This window comes from Neophocaena asiaeorientalis, unplaced genomic scaffold (assembly GCF_003031525.2).
Source record: "Neophocaena asiaeorientalis asiaeorientalis breed wild unplaced genomic scaffold, Neophocaena_asiaeorientalis_V1.1 scaffold15, whole genome shotgun sequence".
Taxonomy (NCBI): domain Eukaryota; kingdom Metazoa; phylum Chordata; class Mammalia; order Artiodactyla; family Phocoenidae; genus Neophocaena; species Neophocaena asiaeorientalis.
In genome coordinates, this window is record NW_020185328.1 from 208,246 (window position 1) to 232,936 (window position 24,691).

At 37.2% G+C, this 24,691-nt stretch overlaps 2 protein-coding genes across 10 annotated transcripts in view; both read left to right on the plus strand.

Moving 5' to 3' along the window:
• The window catches only part of SGIP1 (SH3GL interacting endocytic adaptor 1), a 206,753-nt gene extending 202,933 nt beyond the window's left edge, over positions 1 to 3,820 (plus strand). For all 8 annotated transcript variants that reach the window (XM_024734663.1, XM_024734668.1, XM_024734661.1 and 5 more), the window contains 3 exons: positions 746 to 810; positions 1,382 to 1,546; positions 2,532 to 3,820. In XM_024734663.1, coding sequence (XP_024590431.1) covers positions 746 to 810; positions 1,382 to 1,546; positions 2,532 to 2,554 — 253 coding nt within the window. In that variant the 3' untranslated portion in view covers positions 2,555 to 3,820. The remainder of the gene's footprint in view (positions 1 to 745; positions 811 to 1,381; positions 1,547 to 2,531) is intronic.
• A 7,828-nt stretch (positions 3,821 to 11,648) lies between these two features.
• Positions 11,649 to 24,691, plus strand: part of DYNLT5 (dynein light chain Tctex-type family member 5) — a 28,565-nt gene continuing 15,522 nt past the window's right edge. The window contains exons 1-3 of one of the 2 annotated variants that reach the window (XM_024734595.1): positions 11,649 to 11,747; positions 12,009 to 12,157; positions 13,892 to 14,013. In XM_024734595.1, coding sequence (XP_024590363.1) covers positions 13,898 to 14,013 — 116 coding nt within the window. In that variant the 5' untranslated portion in view covers positions 11,649 to 11,747; positions 12,009 to 12,157; positions 13,892 to 13,897. Of the gene's footprint in view, positions 11,748 to 11,977; positions 12,158 to 13,891; positions 14,014 to 24,691 lie in introns of those variants that run through there. The other variant, XM_024734596.1, reaches the window with a different exon arrangement.

Here is a 24,691-nt window from a genome sequence, read left to right on the forward strand (position 1 = left end):
AATAGACACTGAGTACCAATAGCAGATGTTAAAAAATCCTTTCCTCCTAAGGAAAAATACTCCAGTTTTTCCACATGATTGTTAGAAGCAAAAAGTAGAACATTAAAAAAGACAAAAAAATAGAATGTCAGCCATGTGACAGCTCCAATTTAAATTACCTGAATTAATTGATCAACTAACACTTCCCATCTATTTATTCAGTAGATGTGTTAAAAAAAAATTTAACTGCATTGTCCTCTAAATGTTTATCTCTCTGACAGTGTTGTGACTAGTTACAATAAGGAAAGAGAAAGGAGAGTATTTATGTATGGATGAATGGATGCATGGATGGATGGGTAGACAGATGGAAGAGGGAGTGAAGGAGGAAGGGATGGATAGATAGATAGATAGATAGATAGATAGATAGATAGATGGAAGGAGGGATGGAAGGAGGAAGGGATACATAGATAGATAAATAGATAGATAGATAGATGGAAGGAGGGAGGAAAGGACGAAGGGATAGATAGGTAAGTAGGTAGATAGATAGATAGATAGGTAGATAGATAGATAGATATATAGATAGATAGATGGAAGGAGGGAGGGAAGGAGGAAGGGATGGTTAGATAGATGATAGATAGATAATGCTTTAATTGTAGCTAAAATTTTTAAGATCATTTTTAGTAATTAATACTATCTGGAAAAATACGACATCCATTAAACAGAAACCCTTGCATATGAAAAAGTCTTTTACCTACTTTATTTTTAGGAATGCTGAACAGCACAGAATATTGTGGAAGATTCCTGATATTTCTCAGAAGTCAGAAAATGGAGGTAATGTAATCACAGGCTTATTTTATTTAATATATAAAGCTGAAATAACTTTCAGATATTAGAAACTTATTAACCAAAATACATTTAGCACTAAAAGTAAGCAAAATATTTCAGTTCACTTTGGTATATACTTATTTTAACCAATAAAAGAAAATAGTTCTTCAATGAATCCTCTGCTACCTCTTTTCTGCCCAAGACCCCACATCAAACAGACCATACTTTAAGCAGAGAAGAGCTTTTAATGAGGCATATTTCCATTCTGTATCAGATCTCACACTCCCTGATAGTTAGATATTTTTCACTTTCCTCTGATATTAATCATAAACTGGAAAATACATTGCCTTCCAAGCAGCATGCTTCCAAATTTTGAAGTACCATTTGGCTGAATTACATTTTTATCAGCGTGCAAAAAACGTCATGAATAATATTTAATGATAAATTTTATTCTATTTATACTGAAACATATACTATTTTCTAGTAAGTTCGATTTTGCACATTAACTTTGAATACAATTTCCAAAGTTATATCCAGAATGTTGTGTTGACTATCTTGTAATAATACTCTTTTTTAGGAGTGGGCTCTTTATTGGCAAGATTTCAGTTATCTGAAGGCCCAAGCAAACCTTCCCCATTGGTTGTGCAGTTTACAAGTGAAGGAAGCACCCTTTCTGGCTGTGACATTGAACTTGTTGGAGCAGGGTATAGATTTTCACTCATCAAGAAAAGGTTTGCTGCAGGTAAGTGGGTATCTTGTGAGTTTCATCTGCAAACAATAATGTTGCCTTAGCTACTCTTCCTTAAGAAGGAATAGGTTGTGATTTTCTGATCATCTTCCTCCTCTTCTTCCCCACTCCCAATCCCCATTTCCCATCACAATCAGAAAGCAAACCAATTGTTGAATGAAGTAAAAATAGGACAATGAAACTGGGAATCAGAAATCAGGAAGGTCCTGGATACTTATCATGGCTCTGGTTATTTCTTATATGGGACTGACCTGTCATTCCCATTATATAGGTGTGTACACTGAGGTTAATGGGGGTAAATCCTACTTTTGTTACATTGACAAGCAAGATGAATGCTAATTTTGAATTTATCTCTTACCTGAAAACTTTTCTTCTTCAGCAGGTCTTCATAGATTTTAGACTTGTCTAGGCTTAGCTGAGATCTAAGAGGATCCATCTTCACTTTAATAGCACCTTAAAAACTCTAGACCAGAGATCAGAAGTGGTTGCCTGGAGCTGAAATGTGATAATGAGACAGGTTTTTGGCACACACGAGAGTTTATTGGTGGGGATTCCCCAATATTAAGGTGATTATCTTGGTCAATGATTTGTTGGAATACATCCTGGCTTTTATGTCTGCCTTATTGATGTAATTATTAACTACACCCATTTTGTTCTCAAAAATGGCCCAGGGTGGAAATTATATGGTTACTCTTTCTATAAGAAGTTGGATTCTCCCATCCAGGAACAAATCTTCCAAGCTATTCTGGGCAACCCAAACCTCTGCAAAGTATTCCTATATGGAAATGTGAAAAGGCAACTAACTGGTCTGGAAAGTTGAAAACTTAATAAACTTTATGTATTTTATGTTAGTATTGTACCCTTCAATTACATAGTATTGGCTTCTAGGAGTAGGGCAGGAAGACTAGAAATGTTACCCACTTAATAACCACATTATGGAACTAGCAGGTAACCGTTGATATGTTGTTTTATTTTGCAGGAAAATACTTGGCAGATAACTAATAAAATCTTATGCAAGGATTTGGAGGATTCATATAATGGAGAACTACTGTATGAGAAACAGGTTTTAATTTTGGTTTGATGAAAACAAACCAAAATCTGCACTTGGGGTATATCTGCTGGAAATGTCAATGACTTTCAGCAATGATTTCCCTCACACAATACCATGATGACCAGTCCTACAGTATTTGCTTCTAGGTGTAATATTGTTAATGGTTTTAAAATGTAATTATTGTATTTGTAAATTGTACTCATTCCAGTAAGGCAGTTATACTTGAGTTTTAGCATTTTACCATTCCTGAAATGGATGTAATTTAAACTGTGGTATGTAAATTTAATAGTAGTACTGTTGAATGGCACAATGCTTACAGAGGTAGATTGCATTTTGTCAATATATAAAATTTAAATATAATATTGATAGCTGTCATAAGGGGGTGCCACACACAAAGAAAATTCAGTGGAACCAGAAAAAAACTTCCTTTTCTTCGGTCCTTAGTATGTTTTACTCTAGTGCTAAATAAAAATTCTATCTTCAAATATTTAGTGGGTTAAAGTCAGAAACTATTTCAGAAAAAAAAAATTCTAAGGTACATGTGCATATTCAAAGAAAAGCATTAATTACCACTTTTTAAAAAGCTTTTTTTTCAAACTGCAAATTTCATAAAAATGCAAACTGTGTAAACAGGCCCTCTTATTTTTATAACTTGTGTAAAAAGGGAAAGCAATTCATATTTAAAGTTTATGAAATTATAATCAAGAGTAAAGAAGATGTCGAAGTCTTAACTACTTCCCCCTCTCTCCACAGTTTAGCAGATGTGGAGATTACTGAATAATCAGACTAAAACAAAAATTGTGATTTTAAAATTTCAAGAATTTCCATAGTTGAACTGGTTAACAACTTTTGCACAATAACTCTATACAGAGAGTGCCTCCCATCCAGCATGGGGAATGGTACCAAGCATCTTCCTCCTTACCAATAGGAACCAAAACATTGAGTCTAAATATCCCAGAAAAAAAAAGGTTTTAGTCCCCTACTTAAATCCAGAAGGAGAATTTTAATTGTCATCATTTATATAATTTGGGAAGGAAAAAATAAGCTTTATAAATCAAATTCTAACCACATTATTATGCAATAAATTTCCTTTTGGATAAGATTCATTGTATGTAACTATAAATCTTTGCCATTCTTGGGGAATCAAAAAGAGAGTTATCAAAAATGTATGTTATGATTTCATTGTTGCAAGGTATAATAAAAACTGTAATTACTCAGTCTGGCCTCATAATATGGGAATTCGGGATGAAGAAGCTCTTCTTCAGGGGTCCCAGTTGTAAAACCTTCCTTCATTACAATCTGAAAACATGAATTTTCCTTTAAGTCATAGAACATATTTTAAACATAAACTAATTCCTACTCTAGGTTATACTATTAAATAAGTATAATTATTAAGTTGTTATATTCATCATTAGTTGATACATTTTATTTTACATTCATTCATGCTTGACAAAGAAGCTTTAGCCCCTTTAAATTTTAGAATCAAATTAAATTTTGTAAGTCTTACATTTAAAACGAGATTGTGACAGGCAATTGTTTATAGTGAAACCTTTTAAATTAATATTTGTACTTCTCAATCAGTGCTTGCTACCAAGAGAATGTTCAAAATGACCTGTTTTACCTTAGAAGAAATCTTACTGTTCAAACAACTCTCAATTGGCTCGCCAAGCAGTCTCTGGTGTTGAAGTTTTTTGAACAAGTAAGTAATAAACTCACTTTAAGCAAAGATATTCAATTTGATTTTGTAACCAAAAGAGTAAATGCAAACTTTTAAATCCCATGAAACATGGGGAAATTTCAGACACTGAAACCAATGGAGAGTAAGTAACAGAAAATTGAGAATTATCCAGCATATGAATATAAAAATGTGTTTTTAAGAAATCAGTTCATGAGAAAACATATTGAATATTAACACAAAGCCATATTAAAAGTGTATAAATATTATTGGTTCTCATGTCTTGCTCATTATATCTTATTTTATTTTATATCTTTCTAGAGTGAATTAGTAATTAAACACAAGGGTTTTCTTTTCATAGAATAATTTGGTTGATATATAATGTAATTTAAAACAGATTACAATGATCTCTACATTATTCAAATGTCTCTAGGCACGAAATTTGAAACTATGAAGATATCCTATGATTCCATAATTGGTCTTTATGAAACAGAATGAAAGTCAGAGATTTCAAAATTATTAATTTTGAAATATTTTTATTATTATTATTGAATACCAGAAACTTCATAGAGAATATATCCCTTCTTCTTTCAGAAAATAGGTCATATAATAACACAATTAACTCATAGCAGGGATTTAGATTTTGGTGTTTTCTTTTTTAATCTTGTAGTTTATAATCTCCTGTTACTCCTGTATGCAAAGTACTGTACAATAATAATTTGTGTTAGGAAAAATGATCCTAGACAAAGTAATTATAAAAGAAACACTAAGTCAGATTCATTATCAATTCCTAAAACAAAATGAGCTAGTACATATTTAGATTTTCAATACCAAGGGTTCAAATAAAAAGAAAGGCTTCTCATTAAACAGAACACCATTTCCTGAGCATTATGATTAAAAAAGATTCTGCTCTAACAAGATAGAAAGTATGAATGCTTTATTTTGCAACATGGGAAATATTTTTTTTCAAATAAATTCCATATTTTTATGTTATTTTTAAAAATAATTTTTCTTAAGAATTAGTCTGAATTTTAGCATAATTGGAACATACAATTCCAAACAATTAAATTTTAAATTATTTTTAAAGCTTTATTCTTCTCGACACGTACAGCCAAAATGAAAATTCACTGCATAGTATTTGGAAGTACATTTCACCTGTAAAGAAAGAATGTCCACATTTCAAATGGTTTCAAGTGAATAGAGAGGAACCATCCCCTCCAGACAGTTAAACTACAGTTGTTTTATTTTTGTTTTTATGTATTTTTACTGAATCTCAATCTGCAAAGTGTTTGAGGCCATAATTACTCATATTTCCATTTCCAAATATTCATTTCAAAGAAGCCTGGTAACTACATTAGCTCTACCATTAACTCTTGTTGTGTGACCTTGGACAAATCATAGCCCTCTTTAATTTCTCACCTTTAGAATGAGGAGTTGAGATTGACAGTGGTTTCCAAGCTTTTCTTAACAGCCAAACTTTTTTCTGCTAAAATTGCACATGGAATCCTCTTAGGCAAAACAGCTCAGAGCAATGAAGGAGTTCCTCCAGCAATTTAAATCTGGTCCTCCAGAGCACTGTTTAAATACCATAATAACACAGCCATGATCTATAAATCTTCTCCCACCTCAGAAGTGCCATGGTTCTAGTTGACTCAGAGAGATCCACCTTTGCGGGCTTTAAAAAAAACTTGTACAATCATAGTAATTGATATACAATAAAAATTGATATTCTCTTGAGTGCTTACCATGTACCAGTCACTATAGATGTTAGCTCACTTAATCTTTATATCAACCCCCAAATGGTAGATACTCTTTTTAATTAGTATGTTACAAATGGTGACATTGAGGCTTAAACAAATTTATAATTTGCCCAAAGTGACACAGCAGCTGGAAGTAACCCAGTTATCTTGACAGCAGTGAGAGCCCTTGACCTGTTTTACTTGTTCATTCTGGGAAATGAACTCTTCTGTTTTATTTTACTATACATATTCCAATAAATACCCAGGTAAAAGGTGCTATGAAAAATTAATACCAAAATAAGGATAATTCCAAAAGCAAAATTCTTGGAAAAGAATATGTTTCTCAAAGCATGATTTATGGACCACTTGTATTATCATTTATTTAACAAGGGAAATGATTTTGGCTTAGTTACCACTATATCCCCAGAGCTTAGAATGTAGTGGGCATCAATAAATTGATATTGAATAAATAAATCTGTAGGGGTGGGGTTTAAGAATATGTATTTTGACAGCACCCAAAATTTGAGAATCACTGCCCTAGTAGATCTCTCAAATACTTCTTAGTTCTGACATTTCATCAGATTTGACACATTCAATTATCATTTGAATACCATTTTTCTAGTGAGCTTAATTTTTCATTCAGTCCACTTAGCTTCCTACAATCTTGAAGGAAAAAAAAAAGGTAGAGGGATTTTTCTAGGAAAATTCCTTGTTTTCTTAGAGTTCTTTTATGCTATCTCAAACTGACCTGAAATGCATTCTCTCATTGTCATTTTTCTGTCCTTTTTGTCAGTGTCTTAAAAGATTAAAAGAAGTAGGTAGGTTGCAAGCTGTCATTCATTCCAAATAAAATGTCCTAAAACATGGCTCCCTTCCTGCAAGGGACACAGGCAACTAACTTGTGAGCTGACACTGTTTATTTTGTAGGCCTTTGAATTGGATGCTTTATAAGCACGGACTACTGTCATTCCAAAACAGTTGCACCAATTGCTTTCATTTTTGCATTTTTTTTTCTCAAAATAATCACAGTCTGTCAGTTAAAGTTGAATGACACGGTAAAATGTGCCTATATCTACTAAGGAGATGCGTTTGTGGTTTCTTGTTTGTTTGTTTTTTTTTTAACTTTCTTTTTTCCAAAAGATTATGCATTTGAGCAAAATCCCATTCAATGTAAATGTATTCATTTTGCTACATGGTTTTCTGGTCAGCAATTTTTTTTCAATGGAAGCATAATTTTTTTATGTTATCAAAATTAGGGTGATCTCTAAATATCGCTTTAAAAGTTGTCAACATGATGTTTCCTTAAAATGAGTCAAATTAAATTGTTGATATGAATGAACGAGTCAATCATTGTTACACTGATTAAAGAGACTGTTCTGATGACCCACCCCATCTCTTTTACTATGTGCACTTCTCTCTTCAGGCTTTATTGTATTTTCCTGCTCCTTCCATTTTTTTTTTTTTTTCATTCAGCAAACAGTAGTTAAATGCCATTTACTCATTTGTGAATCAAACATGGCTACCATTACATTACTTTTTGTCTGTGGAATGTATGGAGGAAAAATGAGATAGGAGTGCAATGTTTAAGTCTCCAATTATTAAAACCAAACAACAAAACCCACTAGCATTTCTATTTCTTTGATGTTCTGTAATCTTCTATAGGCTAGAGCTGCATTTTAAATATCTAACTGAATACCAAATATCCTTCTTGAAAGATCAAATTTTAGGGTCTATTGAGTTGACCATGGTCAGACCTCTTCACTGTCCCTCATGTTTAATATCTGATGTCTACCCAAAATGAGTATTCCTAGGAGAGAAAGTCACCTCCTTGCTGACATCCACCATGGGTATAATAACTTATTCTCTAGGCTTAACTTCTAATGTTATTTTTCCTTTGACTTATAGTATTTCTAATTGTCTCCTTCTATCTCTAGTGCAGTACATTGCCTGTTTTAAATACATCTTTAACCTTATAGGAAAAGATGTTTCAATGAAAATCAAATATATTTTTATGTGTCCCTTAATTGGTAAAAGAAAATAAGTAAAGGGTAATTCTACTTCATTCACTGTATTCCAGAGTTTTCCAAATCATGTTCAGGACTACTGCTTCTGGCAAATGTTCACTGTGGTCTGAGAATAAATTATTCTAGACCATAGTCCCAACCCACTCCTTAGACATTGATAATAAATGTTAGTGTTTTAATGAAGCTTAAGAAAGTTTTGGATCAGAAAAACACTTTTCTTTCTAAACACATCTTGAAGAAACTTTAGAAAAGTTTTCTTTTTAACACTGGTTTACATATCTTTCAGCAATTTCAAATAATATAACCAGGAATGCTTTGGAAAGATGCTTCTGGGTTTTTGTTTTAACTCTAAGGAAAATTTCTACCACTTTAAACGATTTAGTATCTACTTTAAATTTCATAAGTATATCTTAGTGAATTTAACTTTATCACCTAAAGTATTCAAAACAAAACAATAAAATTGTTTTACTATTTTAAATTTTTAAGCATTATTTTTAGGATCTGCACTTATGACCATCACATCATGCTGCTATCTGTTGAAGATGGTCCAGATTTCTTTACAGAGTAGAATTAATACTAGTGAACAATCTTTGGTAATACTTTATCTAAACACTTTAAGAAATTGAATCATGATGGATTGATGCTGACTGCATTTTTACATAATCTTGTTAGAAATTATATGAAAAACATTTCAGTTAAACCTAGGAAAAATACACTATTTTGTATAAATTTTGCAGGACTCTACACTCTATTAATGAGCATTAAGCAGTTCTTTTTTGCTTTGCTTTATTTTGCAAATCGTTTTCACAAAAAATCAACAAAGTTCCTTTAATAATTCCTGGGTAAACTGTCTGTTACCAGACAGAAAAGAGTAAAGCTGAATCACTTTACATTTCTCTAAATATAGTTCAATTTTTAATTCATTAGGACTTCACTACAGGCCAAGCAGTCATTTGTAGAGCTGGCCTTTTAAACTGTTTGAAGAGTTTTGGGTTTCAATATACAAAGGATTTTTTTTTCACTTTGCATAGAGATCTGTATGAATGTAATGATCAAATGTTAATTTTGTGCCTACTAAATGGCAATGGAAGGCATTGATCTTTTTTTTGTACTTTTAACAATAAGAGAAACTAGGAAAAATATCTCAGAAATTTTGTTGTATTTCTAAAGGTAATAAAATTCAGTCATCTGTCTTTCTTAAAGAAAATGCTGCTAGTGTATATTTTGAGTTGGTGGTAGCTTTTATTTAGAGTTCTCCACGATCTTTGTAGCAAAAGTAAACAATGTCTTTATGACCTTGGATGGAGTACATATTTTCACAAAATACCTTGAGCATAAAATATTTATTAAAAAAAAAAAACTCTGGGGTAAAATACTCAAATATACTTTTAAAATTAGTTAAAATATTGATGGCTGGCTCTTTTTCCTACATGTTTAATTCAATAGAGAATACTTAATTCTCGTAGCTGTGATGAAATCTTTACTGCTTATGTGCCGTGCTCAAGAAAAAAACAGCAAAAAAAAGCAAGGGTTTGTTCCTTCACAGAACTGCCCAAAGCTCTCTGATGAACAATGGTGATATGAATGTGTAATACTGACTTCTTGAAGATAACCGTGAGAACATTTTAATGTTACTTGCCTTATAAATTAGAAAAGGTGTGGATATCATTTTTTGTAAACAATGATTTTTACAAGTGTTTTTTCCTTCATAATTTTCCCAATCACCCATTTTACAAAATCCTGAATATGCAATTATTTATCATGGCACATTACTGCCACTAGGGTTCCCATTGCAGGACAAAGTTTAATTATACTTGAGAAAAGATCAAATATATAAGTAAGTTACTATTTAAATGTGATTTTTTTCTGGAAAATAAATGAAAAACAAAAATAAGTTGAGCTGTGAACCTCTGTTATTACCAGCCTCTTAAAGTTTTACCACATTTCTGGAAAACTTCGTTGCATATTTAGGGTGGGCATGGTGGGCAGAAGGTCTGGCACAGTGCAAGGGCTATAGAGTTGGACAAATCTCATTCTATAATTTAACTATAGTCTTGAGCATGTTACTCAATGATTCTTCATTTCCTTATCTTAAAAAAAAATAGTTACTATTCACGTATCCTAGGGTCACTGAACAGATTAAATGAGATAATATTTATCAGTCACCTAACAGTTCCTAACTATTATATAGTAAATAGTCAACAATCCTTTCCTGTTCTTATTTTTATGTGAATAAGGATTGAGACGGGCCAGAAAATGTTAATGCTCTTTCTCCAATGCTATCCTAATCCTTATGCGCTCTACCGCTATGCAGATGTATTGCTATTGACAGCCAATTCTAGCTGCACTGAGCACTCATTAATGGACATGCACCAAGCTAGGTGCTTAGGGCGCCATCTTTTTCTATTTCCAATGATTGCCCACTATGTGAAGGTCCCTTCAGGGTCTGGTTTTGTTTGCTTTGGGTTGGGGGAAGGGCTCTGGGGTTAGAAGAGGGATAGTTATTAAGGAGGAAGGGCCTATTATTTATGTCAGGTGGGTTCTCAACCCCAAACAGCCTCCATTTCAAATCTTCGTAAACTTTAAGGATTGGGGAGAGTGGTGTCAAGGAAAGTGTAACGTGAAAGTTTGTAATGCCCAAAAGATAAGACGATGAGTTCCAAGCGGCCCTGGGCATATTATTCAATATCTCAGAATCTCAATTCTCTAAATCTGTAAAGGACTAACAACGCTTTCTGCTTTTTTTTTTTTTTAATTTGCTTTATTCATTTATTTATTTTTGGCTGTGTTGGGTCTTCCTTGCTGCGTGCGGGCTTTCTCTAGTTGCAGCGAGCGGGGGCTACTCTTCGTTGTGGTGCCTTATCTTGTAGCGAAACCTGGGCTCTAGGTGCTCGGGCTTCAGTAGTTGTGGCACATGGGCTCAGTAGTTGTGGCCCACGGGCTCTAGAGCGCGGGCTCAGTAGTTAGGCGCAAGGGCTTAGCTGCTCCTCGGCATGTAAGACCTTCCCAGACCAGGGCTCGAACCCGTGTCCCCTGCATTAGCAGGCGGATTCTTAACCACTGTGCCACCAGGGAAGTCCCAACAGTGCTTTCTTGAGAGAGTTATTGGGAGGACTAGATAAAACTAAAATTGTTTGCCAGTACCTGGTAAATGTGAGCTCTATTATCAACCATCTGTGCCTTGGGGTGGAGGAAGGCAGCATCAGGGGTCGGGGGAAGGGAAGGGGGTGCTTTCCTTTCTCTCTGTACCTCGCACTTCCCGTCCTAGGAACCGCCAGCATTTCCCACTCCTGCCCCTGACATCTGCAAAAGGAAACTGATGAGGGCTCTCAGGGCTGCCCCTTGAGTTCCCAGATGTCCCCCTCGCTACAGAGTGACTCGGCTTCTCTCCAGCTCACGACCACCCCAAGGCACAGCCAGGCTCAGGGCAGCCCCCTCTGGGCAGTGACGAGGAGATCCTCTACATCTTTAGGCGGCTCAGAGGACTACGCAACTACTATGACTGCCTGGGGCGGGCCAAGGACTCTGTTTGAGAAGGTCACCTTGGAGACGGGCCGCGGAGTCCAGGGGGAGTGCGCGGGCATTCGCGGGCAGAGGGAAGCCTGGGAGACGGGAGCCTCGCCCCGCGCTGGTCCCGGCAGCGGAAGAGCCAGTGGTCCGGGAGGTCCCCCGCCGAGTCGCGTCTGCGTCTCCAGCACTGCCTTAGGTAAGTGCGCCCTCTCCGCAGCGCGTCTGGGCAGGAGCAGAGAAGATTGACAGAGGCAAAAGGCAAGTTCGAGGATCGAGGGGGCTAAGCGGGGAGGGCCCTGTGTTAGAAATGGCCTGCCTGCCTTGTCCACGACCTCTCTCTCTAATGCCTTATTCCTCCTCCCTCCAAAAAATAAGAAAAAAGTGGCCCCAGTTTTTGGAACTGGAAGCAGGTCCTGGCCTTTTGTTTCCTGCCCGCCTGTGTGTCTAGGCTTTACAGTGTTGCCCAGTGCAGAGCTGGCCAGCGGGTCCGATCGTGGAGCAGCATGAGTTCTGAGCAGTCTGCCTGAGGTCTGGCGACACCGGCGGCCTCAGCCCCTCTGGACCTCCAGGTCCCAATTCTGGCCTGCGGGGCAGCTTTGGAAACAGGTGAGCAAACCGAGGTCTGTCAGTGTCACTTTAAGGTTGGAACCTGAATGACCCACTTAAACAGGCTCTGTATGTCTTGTTCACACATATACACGCTCATACAGGCACACTCATGTACACAGACACACTCAAACACACAAGCACACATGCATTCAGTGCACAGACACATCACATACAAAGGTGCACACACCAACATACAAAGGCACACACTCAGGTACACAGATAATCACTCATACACACAGGTACATACACAAAGAGATGCTCACATGGGCACTCACACAGGCACACACATTTATGTACACACTCAGTCATACACACAGCCTCACACACTCATGGGGACACACTTATGCTCATACGCACATGCCCACAGAGACACATATATGCTCACATAGAGATGCTCACACCCATGTACATACACTCTCACACACAGGTCCACAATCACACACCCCCCACACTGCTTCCTAACACACAGTACCTCTGCTGTATTTGTGTGCCCTTCAGTACCCTTTGCCTCTGTCTGCCTTCACACTGATCACACTGGGGTTTTAGGTTGTGTTCTTGTCTGCCCTACCCACTTCAACTGCCAGCTCTTTGAAGGCAGGGACTGTTTTAGTTCTATTTTAGTGCCTAGCACAGTGTCTCCCTGTTAGGGCTCTCAGATTTACAGATTATAAAATAATTCCAATGAATGTCTAAACTTGTATGTAGGCAATAGGGCAGTAGAGTTACAGTCCAAGTTCTGGGAAGTCCATTCCTACTACCAGCTTTTTCACAAGCATTTGTGAGAGGAGGTAGGTTTTCCAATAAATTACTTCATTAAAAGTTCTGGGCTTCCCTGGTGGCGCAGTGGTTGAGAGTCCGCCTGCTGATGCAGGAGACACGGGTTCGTGCCCGGGTCCGGGAAGATCCCACATGCCGCGGAGCGGCTGTGCCCGTGAGCCATGGCCGCTGAGCCTGCGCATCCGGAGCCTGTTGCTCCGCAACGGGAGAGGCCACAACAGTGAGAGGCCCGCGTACTGCAAAAAAAAAAAACCCAAAAACAAAAGTTCTGTTTGCTCTTTACAAAGTAAATCACTGTTGCTTGAAAAAAAAAAAAATACCCTTTGGAGAAGCAGCTTATCTTAATTTTTAAAGTAATAGCAACAACAACAAATGTTAATTAGCAAAATATCATTGAAATTAAATTTGGGGAGGCAATAAAAATATTGTTTTCTGGTGTAGGATAATATCGTTCTTCTACATATGGCTATCATTTCTCAGTGACTTTAACCTCTTCTGCAGTTAAGTATTTTTGTTGCAGCTTAATATATGCTTGTGTGAATTAAGTATGCTATTGCATAAGTAAAAGTTATCAGATGGGACTTTCCTGGTGGTCCGGTGGTTAAGACTCCATGTTTCCACTGCAGGGGGAGCGGGTTCCATCCCTGGTCAGGGAACTAAGATCCCGCGTACCATGTAGTGCAGCCAAAAAAGTAAAAATAAAACAAAAAAGGAAGTCTCTACTTCTTATAAATAAATTCTGAAATATTTTTTAAAAGAGTTATCATATTTCCAGTTATACCGACCAGAATAACAACATATACTAAAAATCACTCTTAAGGAAACCCCACTTCCCTATTCAAAAATGCTTAAAAAAAAAAGGATCTGTGTACTTTATTTAGAATGAGTCTCTATGTTATACTAAAATATTTTCAGATCTTTTGTTCAGTATTTTACAAAAGTTTCCTTCCGTAGGTTAGGATGATGTCAGACATTGCTAAAGACAGAACGGCTCATTTACTGAAGAAGAGGGGCAGTGTGTCTTCTTTAAGTAGCCATGAGTTCCAGCGGAAAGAGCCTCGTGGGCGCACCAAAGAGTGAGTTACTGGATGTCCATTAACACACTCAATTATTGAATAAACAGGTTCATAATATTTATCAGGAGGAAAAAAATGCATTTCCTTTGGGACATAAAAAGGGAGAAAAATGGGCAAGTACAAGGTTTAGGTCATCTTTGGGGGCCATATTTTTTAAAAGAACGAGAAAAAATGGTAACTAGATTTATCATGGTGATCATTTGGAAATGTACAGAAATAATAAATCACTGTGTTGTGCACCAAGAAAAAGAAGAAAGAGAAAAAGAACAAGGAAATTTAAGTGATAAGTTGATCACAGCAGCATTTTTGTTACTATTTCAGAGACTACCCCAAAAAATCATCTACTGAAAAGAATGTCATATGCAATGTAGACCAGCTACTTCTTAACTGACTCCTGAATTCTTCTCCTCAATATTATATGAATACATCATTTTTGCATTTTTGTAATCAATATATACATATACAATACATTTAGCATTATTTTAAACAAATTTTGTAATGTATTTTCATAGTCTTTGTGCATATCCTTTTAAATGGTTGCATAATACAATATTTTGTCAGCTTATAATTCTGGGTTAGCCAACAGTTCCCCAATCATTGAGCATTTTAAGTTTGTTTCCACTTTTTAAATTTTTTACTATATAAGAAGTCTCTGATTGTTTTCTTCCCCAAAGTATAATTAGTGGGTCAAAGGATAATAAGTATATTTTTTGGCTCTTGCTACATATTGCATTTGCTCTCCTAAAAAAGATGAATTAATTTTTAATACTTTCATGACATTTTTTTTTGACTGCCATTGGGAGGAAAACGAAACAAATTATCCAACGCAGAGGTCAATTAATTTATATTATAAACTTTCCTTCTTAAAAGTTTCTACACGATTGAAAGATATAGCAGGGCTTCCCTGGTGGCACAGTGGTTAAGAATCCACCTGCCAATGCTGGGGACATGGGTTCAAGCCCTGGTCCAGGAAGTTCCCACATGCCGCGGAGCAACGAAGGCTGTGCGCTGCAACTACTGAGCCTGCTCTCTAGAGCCCGCGAGCCACAACTACTGAAGCCCGCGTGCCTAGAGCGCATGCTCTGCAACAAGAAAAGCCACCGCAATGAGAAGCCCATGCACCGCAAGGAAGAGTAGCCCCCGCTCGCCACAACTAGAGAAAGCCCACGCGCAGCAACGAAGACCCAATGCGGCCAAAAATAAGTAAATTAAATAAATAAATAAATTTAAAAGAAAGAAAGAAAGATGTAGCATATTAATCCCCATGATTGGGAAGCAGGAGCTGGTGTGTCTGTTGGAACAGAGACCAGAAGAACTGGAAGAGATTTACGTTCAAATTCTGAAACCAAATTGTTCTGCTCTCAGAATGTATTAATACACTTACTCAAAATTCTACTTTTCAACCCTAGATGATTGTGGATTACAAGTCCTGTACAAATGCTCTCTTTCATAGATAGGAAATATAAAGGAGTAGCAATCTCAGTGTACATCAGAAGTAAAGCTGGGAGAATAATTAACCTCTATAGCTTTTGCTTCTGATCCTAAGTCATTTTGACTGCTATTTCCAAGATTTAAGTGTAAGAGTTATTTTTAAATTATTTTAAAATAATTGTTAGCTTAAATTCAACTTTTTAGAAGCAAATATTATAATAATAATCTGACATAAGTCCTGGTCCCATGATTTAAAAAGCACTGTTCTTATCCAGAAACTAAACTATCATCCCTACTTGCATAAGTTTCATTTTCTTCTTCCCTTTCAAAGCAAATTAGAAAGTCAAGTATATAGAATCAGAACATGGCCCAACCTGAAGAATTAAAGATCACCCTTATTTTATTGATGAAGTATAAAAACAAATTAAAAGGTAACAAGAACACGAAAATAGTTTTAGCAACACATGAGGAAAGATTTTTTTTTTACTAACAAATACATTTGAGTGATAATTATCTTGATATATTTCAAAATTAGAAACAGGGACTCTCAAACAAAATATTCAGAATGGATCCTCTATTGGAGCCTTTTTTATTAAATAGCAAATGAACAGATTCCAAGCACGCTTGCAATGCAGAGGCCATTTAGGAGGCTGCCTCCTAACCCTAACTCCCACTTATCTTCCATTGTCTTCATCCTTGCCAGGTACCAGAATGTATGGGTGATTCTCCTTCCTGAAATGGGTCTTCAACTAGTAGAAAAATTCTGAAAACTTAGTGGCTATCAAATGCAGCATTGTTTTGAATTTGCAGTGTTTTTTTGGAAAAACATATAGCTTTCACTTGAAAGTTATCTCAAAACAATTTTTTGAACAGATTAATTTCAATAGTATAAAGCATATGCTGAAGTATATTGAGGACCTAATACATTATGTCATTTAATCTCCCCAGCATTAATCCTACTAGGTAGACATCATTCTTACCATTTTGCTATGAAATAGCTGAGACTTATAGGTCAAGGAACAATTTAAGGATTAGGATACAGTCCTAAATTATGAGTATGGCCAAAAGGGTCCACGAACTCTTGCCTTCTTCTCTAGTTCCGTCTTCCCCACTATCCTGCTTGCATCCTACACTTGGGCCATTCCCACCTTCCATATTTACAATCCCTCGGTGCTCTGCCTTGCCTCCAGCCATTGCTTCACATTGCTTTCCCATGGGGTATCCTTGTCTGGAATGCTTGTCTTACACTCTGGCTTCCTTCTTTTCCTCCTTCAGAATTTAGCTCCATCTCCAACTCTCCAAAAAGCTGTCTATCACAGTTTCCAAAACAGGTTCATTTTGCCTGACACACAACGAGCCAAAACGCTAATATGCTGAGGTTTGCAGCAAAGAGTGTTCATTCGCAAGGCAGCCAAGCGAGGAGATAGGAGAACAAATCTCAAATTCACCTCCTCAAAGCCAGGGGGATCGGGAGTTTATGGGACAAAGAATAAAGAAGCAGGGTGGTATGAGGCGTGGGAAGTGCGGGGAGGGTGAGGAAAGGTGATTGGGAAAAGATGCAGTAATTGTTGTTCCGTGCAGACATTTCTAGCCTACAGCCCTCTGCACATTCTGAGGGTGGAGTTTTGGGCCCTCTGATGTTAAAAGGTCACTGATTGGACACTAGCGTCTGCCCAGTTGAAGGGTCAGTGGTCCTATCCAGCCTTAACCAGCTGACCTCGAATTAGATGCAGTTGACTCCAAGTTCCTAAACAATAACTTGGGCAAACATCTTATTGTTTAGGTTATGCACCGCTTGGAGGACATGAAAGTCTTAAAACAACCTTGATTAGCGAAGGCAGGTGAAATGGATGTAACCCACGGTTTCATAACTACCCAACTACAACCGCTTCCACTTCCGACTGGGTCGGATGCTCTTCCTTTCTGCTCCTGCTGCTTTCGCCTTCTACGTGGTACTGTATTTGGGTGTTTTCTTGTCTATCTCTCTCATTAGACTGTGGACTTATTGGCCTTTATAACAGTAAACACTCTGATAAGGAGAGCAAAGAAGCATAGGAGGTAGACCTACTTGGAAAACAGTTTCTTAGATGTGGCATAAGCTCAGCATAAGTTCATCCACATTCTTGGTTTCTCTGTGGTCTTCTATAGAAGTAACTAACGCTTAACATTGATCCCTGGGCATAATGGATACCTGAAATGCCTTCTGAATTGTAAAAGGAAGATTGAATTTATATTCAATATAATTATTGTTAATTGTTTTTAGATTTGTCTCTTTAATGTAAATTATGTTTTCATTATGAGGTAATTTTTATGCTTTATTCTTTAAAAAATACATTTTAAGCTGGTTTTTACTATCCCAACATCATAACTGTTAGCGCATTGGCATATTTCTTCCGATAGCTACCTAGTTGTCATCACACTTTATCTATAATTTTGAATTTTGTTGCTTTTCAGTTAAATAATTGATAATAATAAGAGTGCTAAGCTAAGTTTTACTGAGCCCTCACTATGACCTCATTTAAGTTTCAGAGACCCACTGTATCAGGAGTTGGCAAACTATGACCTGAGGGCCAATTCCAACCTGCCATCTGTTTTTGTATAAAGGGTTTTCCATGGTTGAAAAAAATCAAAAGGAGAATAATACTTTTTGTCATGTGAAAATTATAAGAAACTCAACTTTCAGTATCCATAAATAAGGTTTTTACTGGACCACATCCATGCTTATTCATGTATGTATTGTCTCTGGCTGCTTTGACACCATAATGGCAGAGTTGAGTAGTTGCAATAGACGTGCAGGGTCTGCAAAGTAGAAAATATCTGCTATATAGCATTTTACAGAAATATCTGCTGACCCCTGTTCTATAAGAGAGATGCTGTTAGCATCTTCATCTTACAAATGAAGAAACATGCTTAGAGAGGTTGAGGCTCCAAAGCTACAGAATCAGCAAGTGGCAAAATGGGCTTTTGTTTACAGTCAAAAATTCTCATTCTCTGAAAATTGGCTATCTACGTGTAACTTGGATCAATGAAACTCTTCTACTCATTCACCAGAACCTTCTGTTTCCCATCCCTGGGTAAGAGCAGGTATTTACAATGACGTCTTTCTTGTTGGAAACAGGCTTTGGCAGCTTTCAAAGAGTATTTGAACAGATGTGCTGCTCTCATATCCTTAAAATGGAAATAGAAGCCTGAGATTAAATTACTTTCCCAGGATAATGTGACGTGATATCCAGGCTTCTTATCTCTGAGGCCAGTAGTTCAACTGGTAGGTCAAGCCTAAGGCTGAAGACTGAAGAGTCTCTCTTTTGCCTCAAACCAAAATTACAGTGATATCATGAACCAGAACTTTGATGGATCCCAGAGCTCTCCACTTGAACCCACTGGCGGCATCTAATGCCGTAGGTAGGCCACATTATATTCTTCCACTTATTCATTTATTCAAGGTTTATTAACTTCCACTTCGTGCCACATGTAAGGCATATAAAGTTGTAACTGTAGGGTTGTTCTTCTCTCGAGAATCTCATTTTTCAAGTAAACTTAAAGCCACATGGTAATCTTTTTTTGGAAAAAATGGAAAAGATTACATTCATTGCTTCATTTGAAATAAATGTTTATTGACCAATGAGTAGGTGGTGAACCACACAGAAATAATCTGGTGGGAAAGGCAATGCACAAGTCATTTTAAATGTGATGAATGTATTCAATGATTCCAACCTATACTACTTGAGCCGCTTATGTGCGGTTAAAAATGATGTTGCCTGGCCTGTTTCCTCCTTTTGATAAGCTCAATTGCCATCTGAATCAAACTAAAGCCCCAAACAAGACCTGGATGAGACACAGCTTCCCTCCAAAGAGAGAGAAGCTTGAGAAACTGCATTGGCCATGTTCCTAAATTAAACCACAATAATAGCTAATATTAAGTTGTGCTTAATAGATATATCCCATACAATATCCATATGAATCTCTTAAAAACCCTGTGGGTTAAGTAGAGAAGGTACTTTTATTATCCCCATTCATCTCATTTATTATCTTACTTCTCTCAGGAGCCGAGACGAGTTGAAACTATTCCTCATTTCGTAGCACACTGTCATCGCTAATATGAGTAGGACCCCTTGTTTGCCTGATTGCCCCCTTCTTCCCCATCCTCACTGCCACTCTCATCTCCCAATAGGCACCCACTCTGATGCACAAAATACTAAATATACTACAAGAATATACATACTTAAATACTATATTATATATATTTTTAATTTTCTGTGTATTATGATGTTTTGACATCTTCAAAAACCTTTCTGGCTGGGGAGAGGCTGCCCCCGGCACCAGGGCTAGCCAGTTATTAAAGATAGTCAAGGACTCAGCAGGGAGCATGCCTTTAATATGCAAAATAACCAACTGGCATCCTGACCCATTCTCTCTGGCCCCCCATACATCCCAGGAGGCAGTATTTCTCTGCCCTAATCATCCCAATGCCAAGTACCAGGCAACTAGGGGCCTCTCCTATAGCTTAGAGCCCACTGAGATTATTCAGACCAGGCCAGTCCTGAGCTGTTTCCCCTGTACCGCTTTGCCTTTCCCTGGGAAACCCCAATAAAGGCCCCTGGCTCTCCCTTGCTCCCGTCTTCTGCCTCTTGACCACACTGGCATTTTTCCACATGGTCCTGTGTGGCATGTTGTGTGTCTCTTGCCTCTAGGACCTGTGAGTATAATAAACTGTTTTCATGAACCCGTCCTCTGACTCCTTCTGTGACTTCACCTGACTGACTCTCATAAAAAATGACAGAATGAGTACTTAAAGATATGCATTTTTGGCTTACATGAATGGTACTGTGCTATAAATCTCATTTTGTTTGCTCAATCTCATATCTCATTCAATAGTTTTAGTTTTTTATGTTTACTCATGTGACTATGGATATCTAGCTCTTTGCTTCTTACTGCTGCATAATAGTCCTTAATATACATCCATCACTCATGCTCTTATCCATTCCCCTAGGGATGAGCACCCAGATTGGTTTTCCCTCCCTGCCAAGGTATGCAGTGCCATGTGGAACATCTTTGTACATAACCCTTCACTGGCATCTTTGTGAAAAGTGCCCTGTGAATGTGATCCCAAGTAAAGGCATTCCTGTTAAGGAAGATTTGAATTAATGGTGAAATAATTCATAGATGAAACTGCTTAACACAAAAGCATATCAAAATTTCTCAAATTAATCTACAAATGCACATATCTCAATCAAAACCCATTTGTACGTTTTGAGAAACTCAAAAAACCATTTCTAAATTTTATAAATAGGGAAAGAATTCTGAGTAACTAAGTTAACTTTGAAGAGTGAGCATAGAGGAGGAATTTACTCTATCAGATATTAAGATATACCACAAAGCTGTAGTAAGTAAAAATAATAGTAAATACAGGAATAAGCAAATACGTGTAGAAATAGACAAATAGAGCAATGGAATACATAGAAACTTTAGAAGTAGACCTATGAATATATAGAACATAATACAAGAGCAAGGGTAAATGATGGGTTTTTTCTTTTAACACCTTTATTGGAGTATAATTGCTTTACAATGGTGTGTTAGTCTCTGCTTTATAACAAAGTGAATCAGCTATACCTACACATATATCCCCATATCTTCTCCCTCTTGCGTTTCCCTTCCACCCTCCCTATCCCACCCCTCTAGGTGGTCACAAAGCACCAAGCTGATCTCCCTGTGCTATGCGGCTGCTTCCCACTAGCTATCTATTTTACATTTGGTAGTGTATATATGTCCATGCCACTCTCTCACTTCATCCTAGCTTACCCTTCCCCCTCCCCGTGTGCTCAATCCATTCTCTACGTCTGTGTCTTTATCCTGTCCTGCCCCTAGGTTCTTCAGAATCAGTTTTTTCTTTTTATTTTTTTAGATTCCATATATATGTGTCAGCATACAGAATTTGTTTTTCTCTTCCTGACTTACTTCATTCTGTATGACAGACTCCAGGTCCATCCACCTCACTACAAGTAACTCAATTTCATTTCTTTTTATGGCTAAGTAATATTCCATTTTATATATGTGCCACATCTTCTTTATCCATTCATCTGTTGATGGACACTTAGGTTGCTCATCTCCTGGCTATTGTAAATAGAGCTGCAATGAACATTTTGGTACATGACTCTTTTTGAATTATGGTTTTCTCAGGGTATATGCCCAGTAATGGGATTCCTGGGTCATATGGTAGTTCTAGCTGTAGATTTTAAGGAACCTCCATACTGTTGCCACAGTAGCTGTATCAATTTACATTCCCACCAACAGTGCAGGAGGGTTCCCTTTTCTCCACACCCTCTCCAGCATGTATTGTTTGTAGATTTTTTGATGACGGCCATTCTGACTGGTGTGAGATGATATATTGGAAGATTTTTAATCACAGACTCAATTTCAGTGCTTGTGATTGGTCTGTTTATATTTTCTATTCTTTCCTGGTTCAGTCTCCAAAGGTGGTGCTTTTCTAAGGATTGTCCATTTCTTCCAGGTTGTCCATTTTATTGGTATATAGTTGCTTGTAGTAATCTCTCATGATCCTTTGTATTTCTGCAGTGTCAGTTGTTACTTCTTTTTCATTTCTAATTTTATTGATTTGAGTCTTCTCCCTTTTTTTCTTCATGAATCTGGCTAATGGTTTATCAATTTTGTTTATCTTCTCAAAGAACCAGCCTTTAGTTTTATTGATCTTTGCTATTGTTTCCTTCATTTATTTCTGATCTGATCTTTATGATTTCTTTCCTTCTGCTAACTCTGGGGGTTTTTTTTGTTCTTCTTTCTCTAATTGCTTTAAGTGTAAGGTTAGGTTGTTTATTTGAGATGTTTCTTGTTTCTTGAGGTAGGATTGTATTGCTATAAACTTCCCTCTTAGAACTGCTTTTGCTGCATCCCATAAGTTTTGGGTCATCATGTTTTCATTGTCATTTGTTTCTAGATATTATTTTATTTCCTCTTTGATTTCTTCCATGAGAAATGATGGGTTTTTAATAGATTGTTTTGGGAGAAAGCTGGCTTACTATATGATGGAAAAAAAAATGAAGCTGGATTCTTACACCATTTGCATGGTAGACTCCAGATGGAAGACTGAAATGTGGAAAGCTAATAGAAGAAAGTATAGAATATCTTTGTGTTCTCTGGAAGGGAAAGATTTCTTAAATAAGATCCCAAAATGAAAAACTAAAATCATAAAGCAAAAAAAAAATTTGATAAATACAACTACAGTAAAACTTGTATTTCTGTTCAACAAAGAATACAATAGACACAGTTTGTAGGTCAGTAGAAGATATATATTTGTAAACTCATGCATATTAACAATTTTTTAAAAAAGGAGGAAAACAATTTTTAATAATCAAAAGAGATAAATAGCAATTTACAGAAGCAAAGCCCAAATGGCAAAGCAGAATGTGAAGAGATGCTTAAATTCACTTGGAAAGAGAAAAATGCAAATTAAAACAAGATTCTATATTACACCCAACTGAATGGCAAAACATAAGAAGGGAGAATAACACCAAATGTTGGCAAGGCTAGTGAGAATAATAGCTTCTATAGGCATTCAGCAAAGAAATCTAACAGTATTTAGAAAAATAGGGATATACATGCCCTATTATCCCCATATACTGAGGACACTGAGGCTTGCTGTGGTAAAGTGACTGGCCAGCGTATCACAGTTCCCAGATGACAGAGCAAATAATCTGTGGTTCTCTGACCCTAGAATTTAGAGACCTCATGAAAGTATTTTTATTTGTTACGAGCTAATTGTACCCCACTACCCCTGCCAGATTCATACGTTGAAGCCCTAATCCCCAATACCTCTGAATGTGACCTTATTTGGAATAAGAGGTAAACTTAATTACCTCTTATTTAAAGAGGGAATTAAGTTTAAGTGAGTTCATTAGGGTGGGTTCTAAACCAATGTGACTGGTGTCCTTATAAGAAAAGGAAACTTGGACACCAACAGGCCTGGAGGGAGGCGATGTGAAGATACACAGGGATGAGATGGCCATCCACAAGCCAAGGAGAGAGGCCTGGAACCAATCCTTCCCTCATGGCTCTCAGAAGGAACCAATCCAGCCAACACCTGGTTCTCGGACATCTAACCTCCAGAAGTGTGAGACAGCAAACTTCTGTTGTTTAAGCCTCCCAGACTTGGTACTTCATTATGGCAGCCCTGGCTAACTATTGCAGTGCAGCTGACCCTTGTACAACACAAGTGTGAACTGTGCAGGTCCACTTACACGTGGATTTTTTTTCAATAGTGAATACTGCAGTACTACACGATCCGTGGTTGGAGCTGTGGATGTGGAATCAAGGATACTGAGGAAATGCAACCATGGATACTGAGGGCTGACCATAACTTCTACTGGATTTTCCACTGCAAAGAGGGTCAACACCCCTAACCCCCACATTGTCAACTGTATCTCTGAAGGAGTGAATGGAATAGCATGAGCTTAGTTGGGGAGTCGAACGGGTGACTCAGAGGCCTGCTCTGCCACCACTGGCTGGGGTCAATTCCAGTGTGAGCACTTACAAGCTGCTGGTCTTGCATAAGTTATTAAGCCTTCTTTGCTTCAGTTTCTTCCTCTACAAAATGGGATAAAAATAATAGTTGTCAGTTCGGGCATGTTGAGAATTTATTAAAATAATACATAGAAGCACTAGAATAGTTCTTGGCACATCAAAGAACAGAGCAAGTGTTGATCATTATTATTACATAGAACTTTGGCATCAAACTAGACCTGAGTTTGAATCCCTGATCTTCTGTTAACTAGCTACTATTTAATATTCTTTGTCTTAATATATTATCTATGAAATGAGAATAACAATGACTTCATCACTGCATCATGTCTTTTGTTTACTGAACACATTTTTGTTGCCTGGGTTACTGGCATTGTGCTATATGCTAAAGATGCAGTGGTGAACAAAATAGACTGTCCCTGAACTTGTGGCATTGCCCTTGTCAAGATCATAATGACTTTCACATTGCTGATGCAGTGGTCAGTCCTTCTTAGTCTTCTTCACTGGTCCCTCCTCTTCTCCCCAATTTCTTAACGTAGGAGTGCCTCAGGGAGCACTTTGTCCCTTTGTCCCCTTCTTCTCTTGTCCTACACTTGTCCCTCGGGAATCTCCTCCAGTCTAGTGACTGAGACATGGTGCTATGCCCCCAGATGTATATCTCTGGCCCACACATCTCTCCCAAACCCCAGACTCATAGGTCTAACTGCCTATTGAC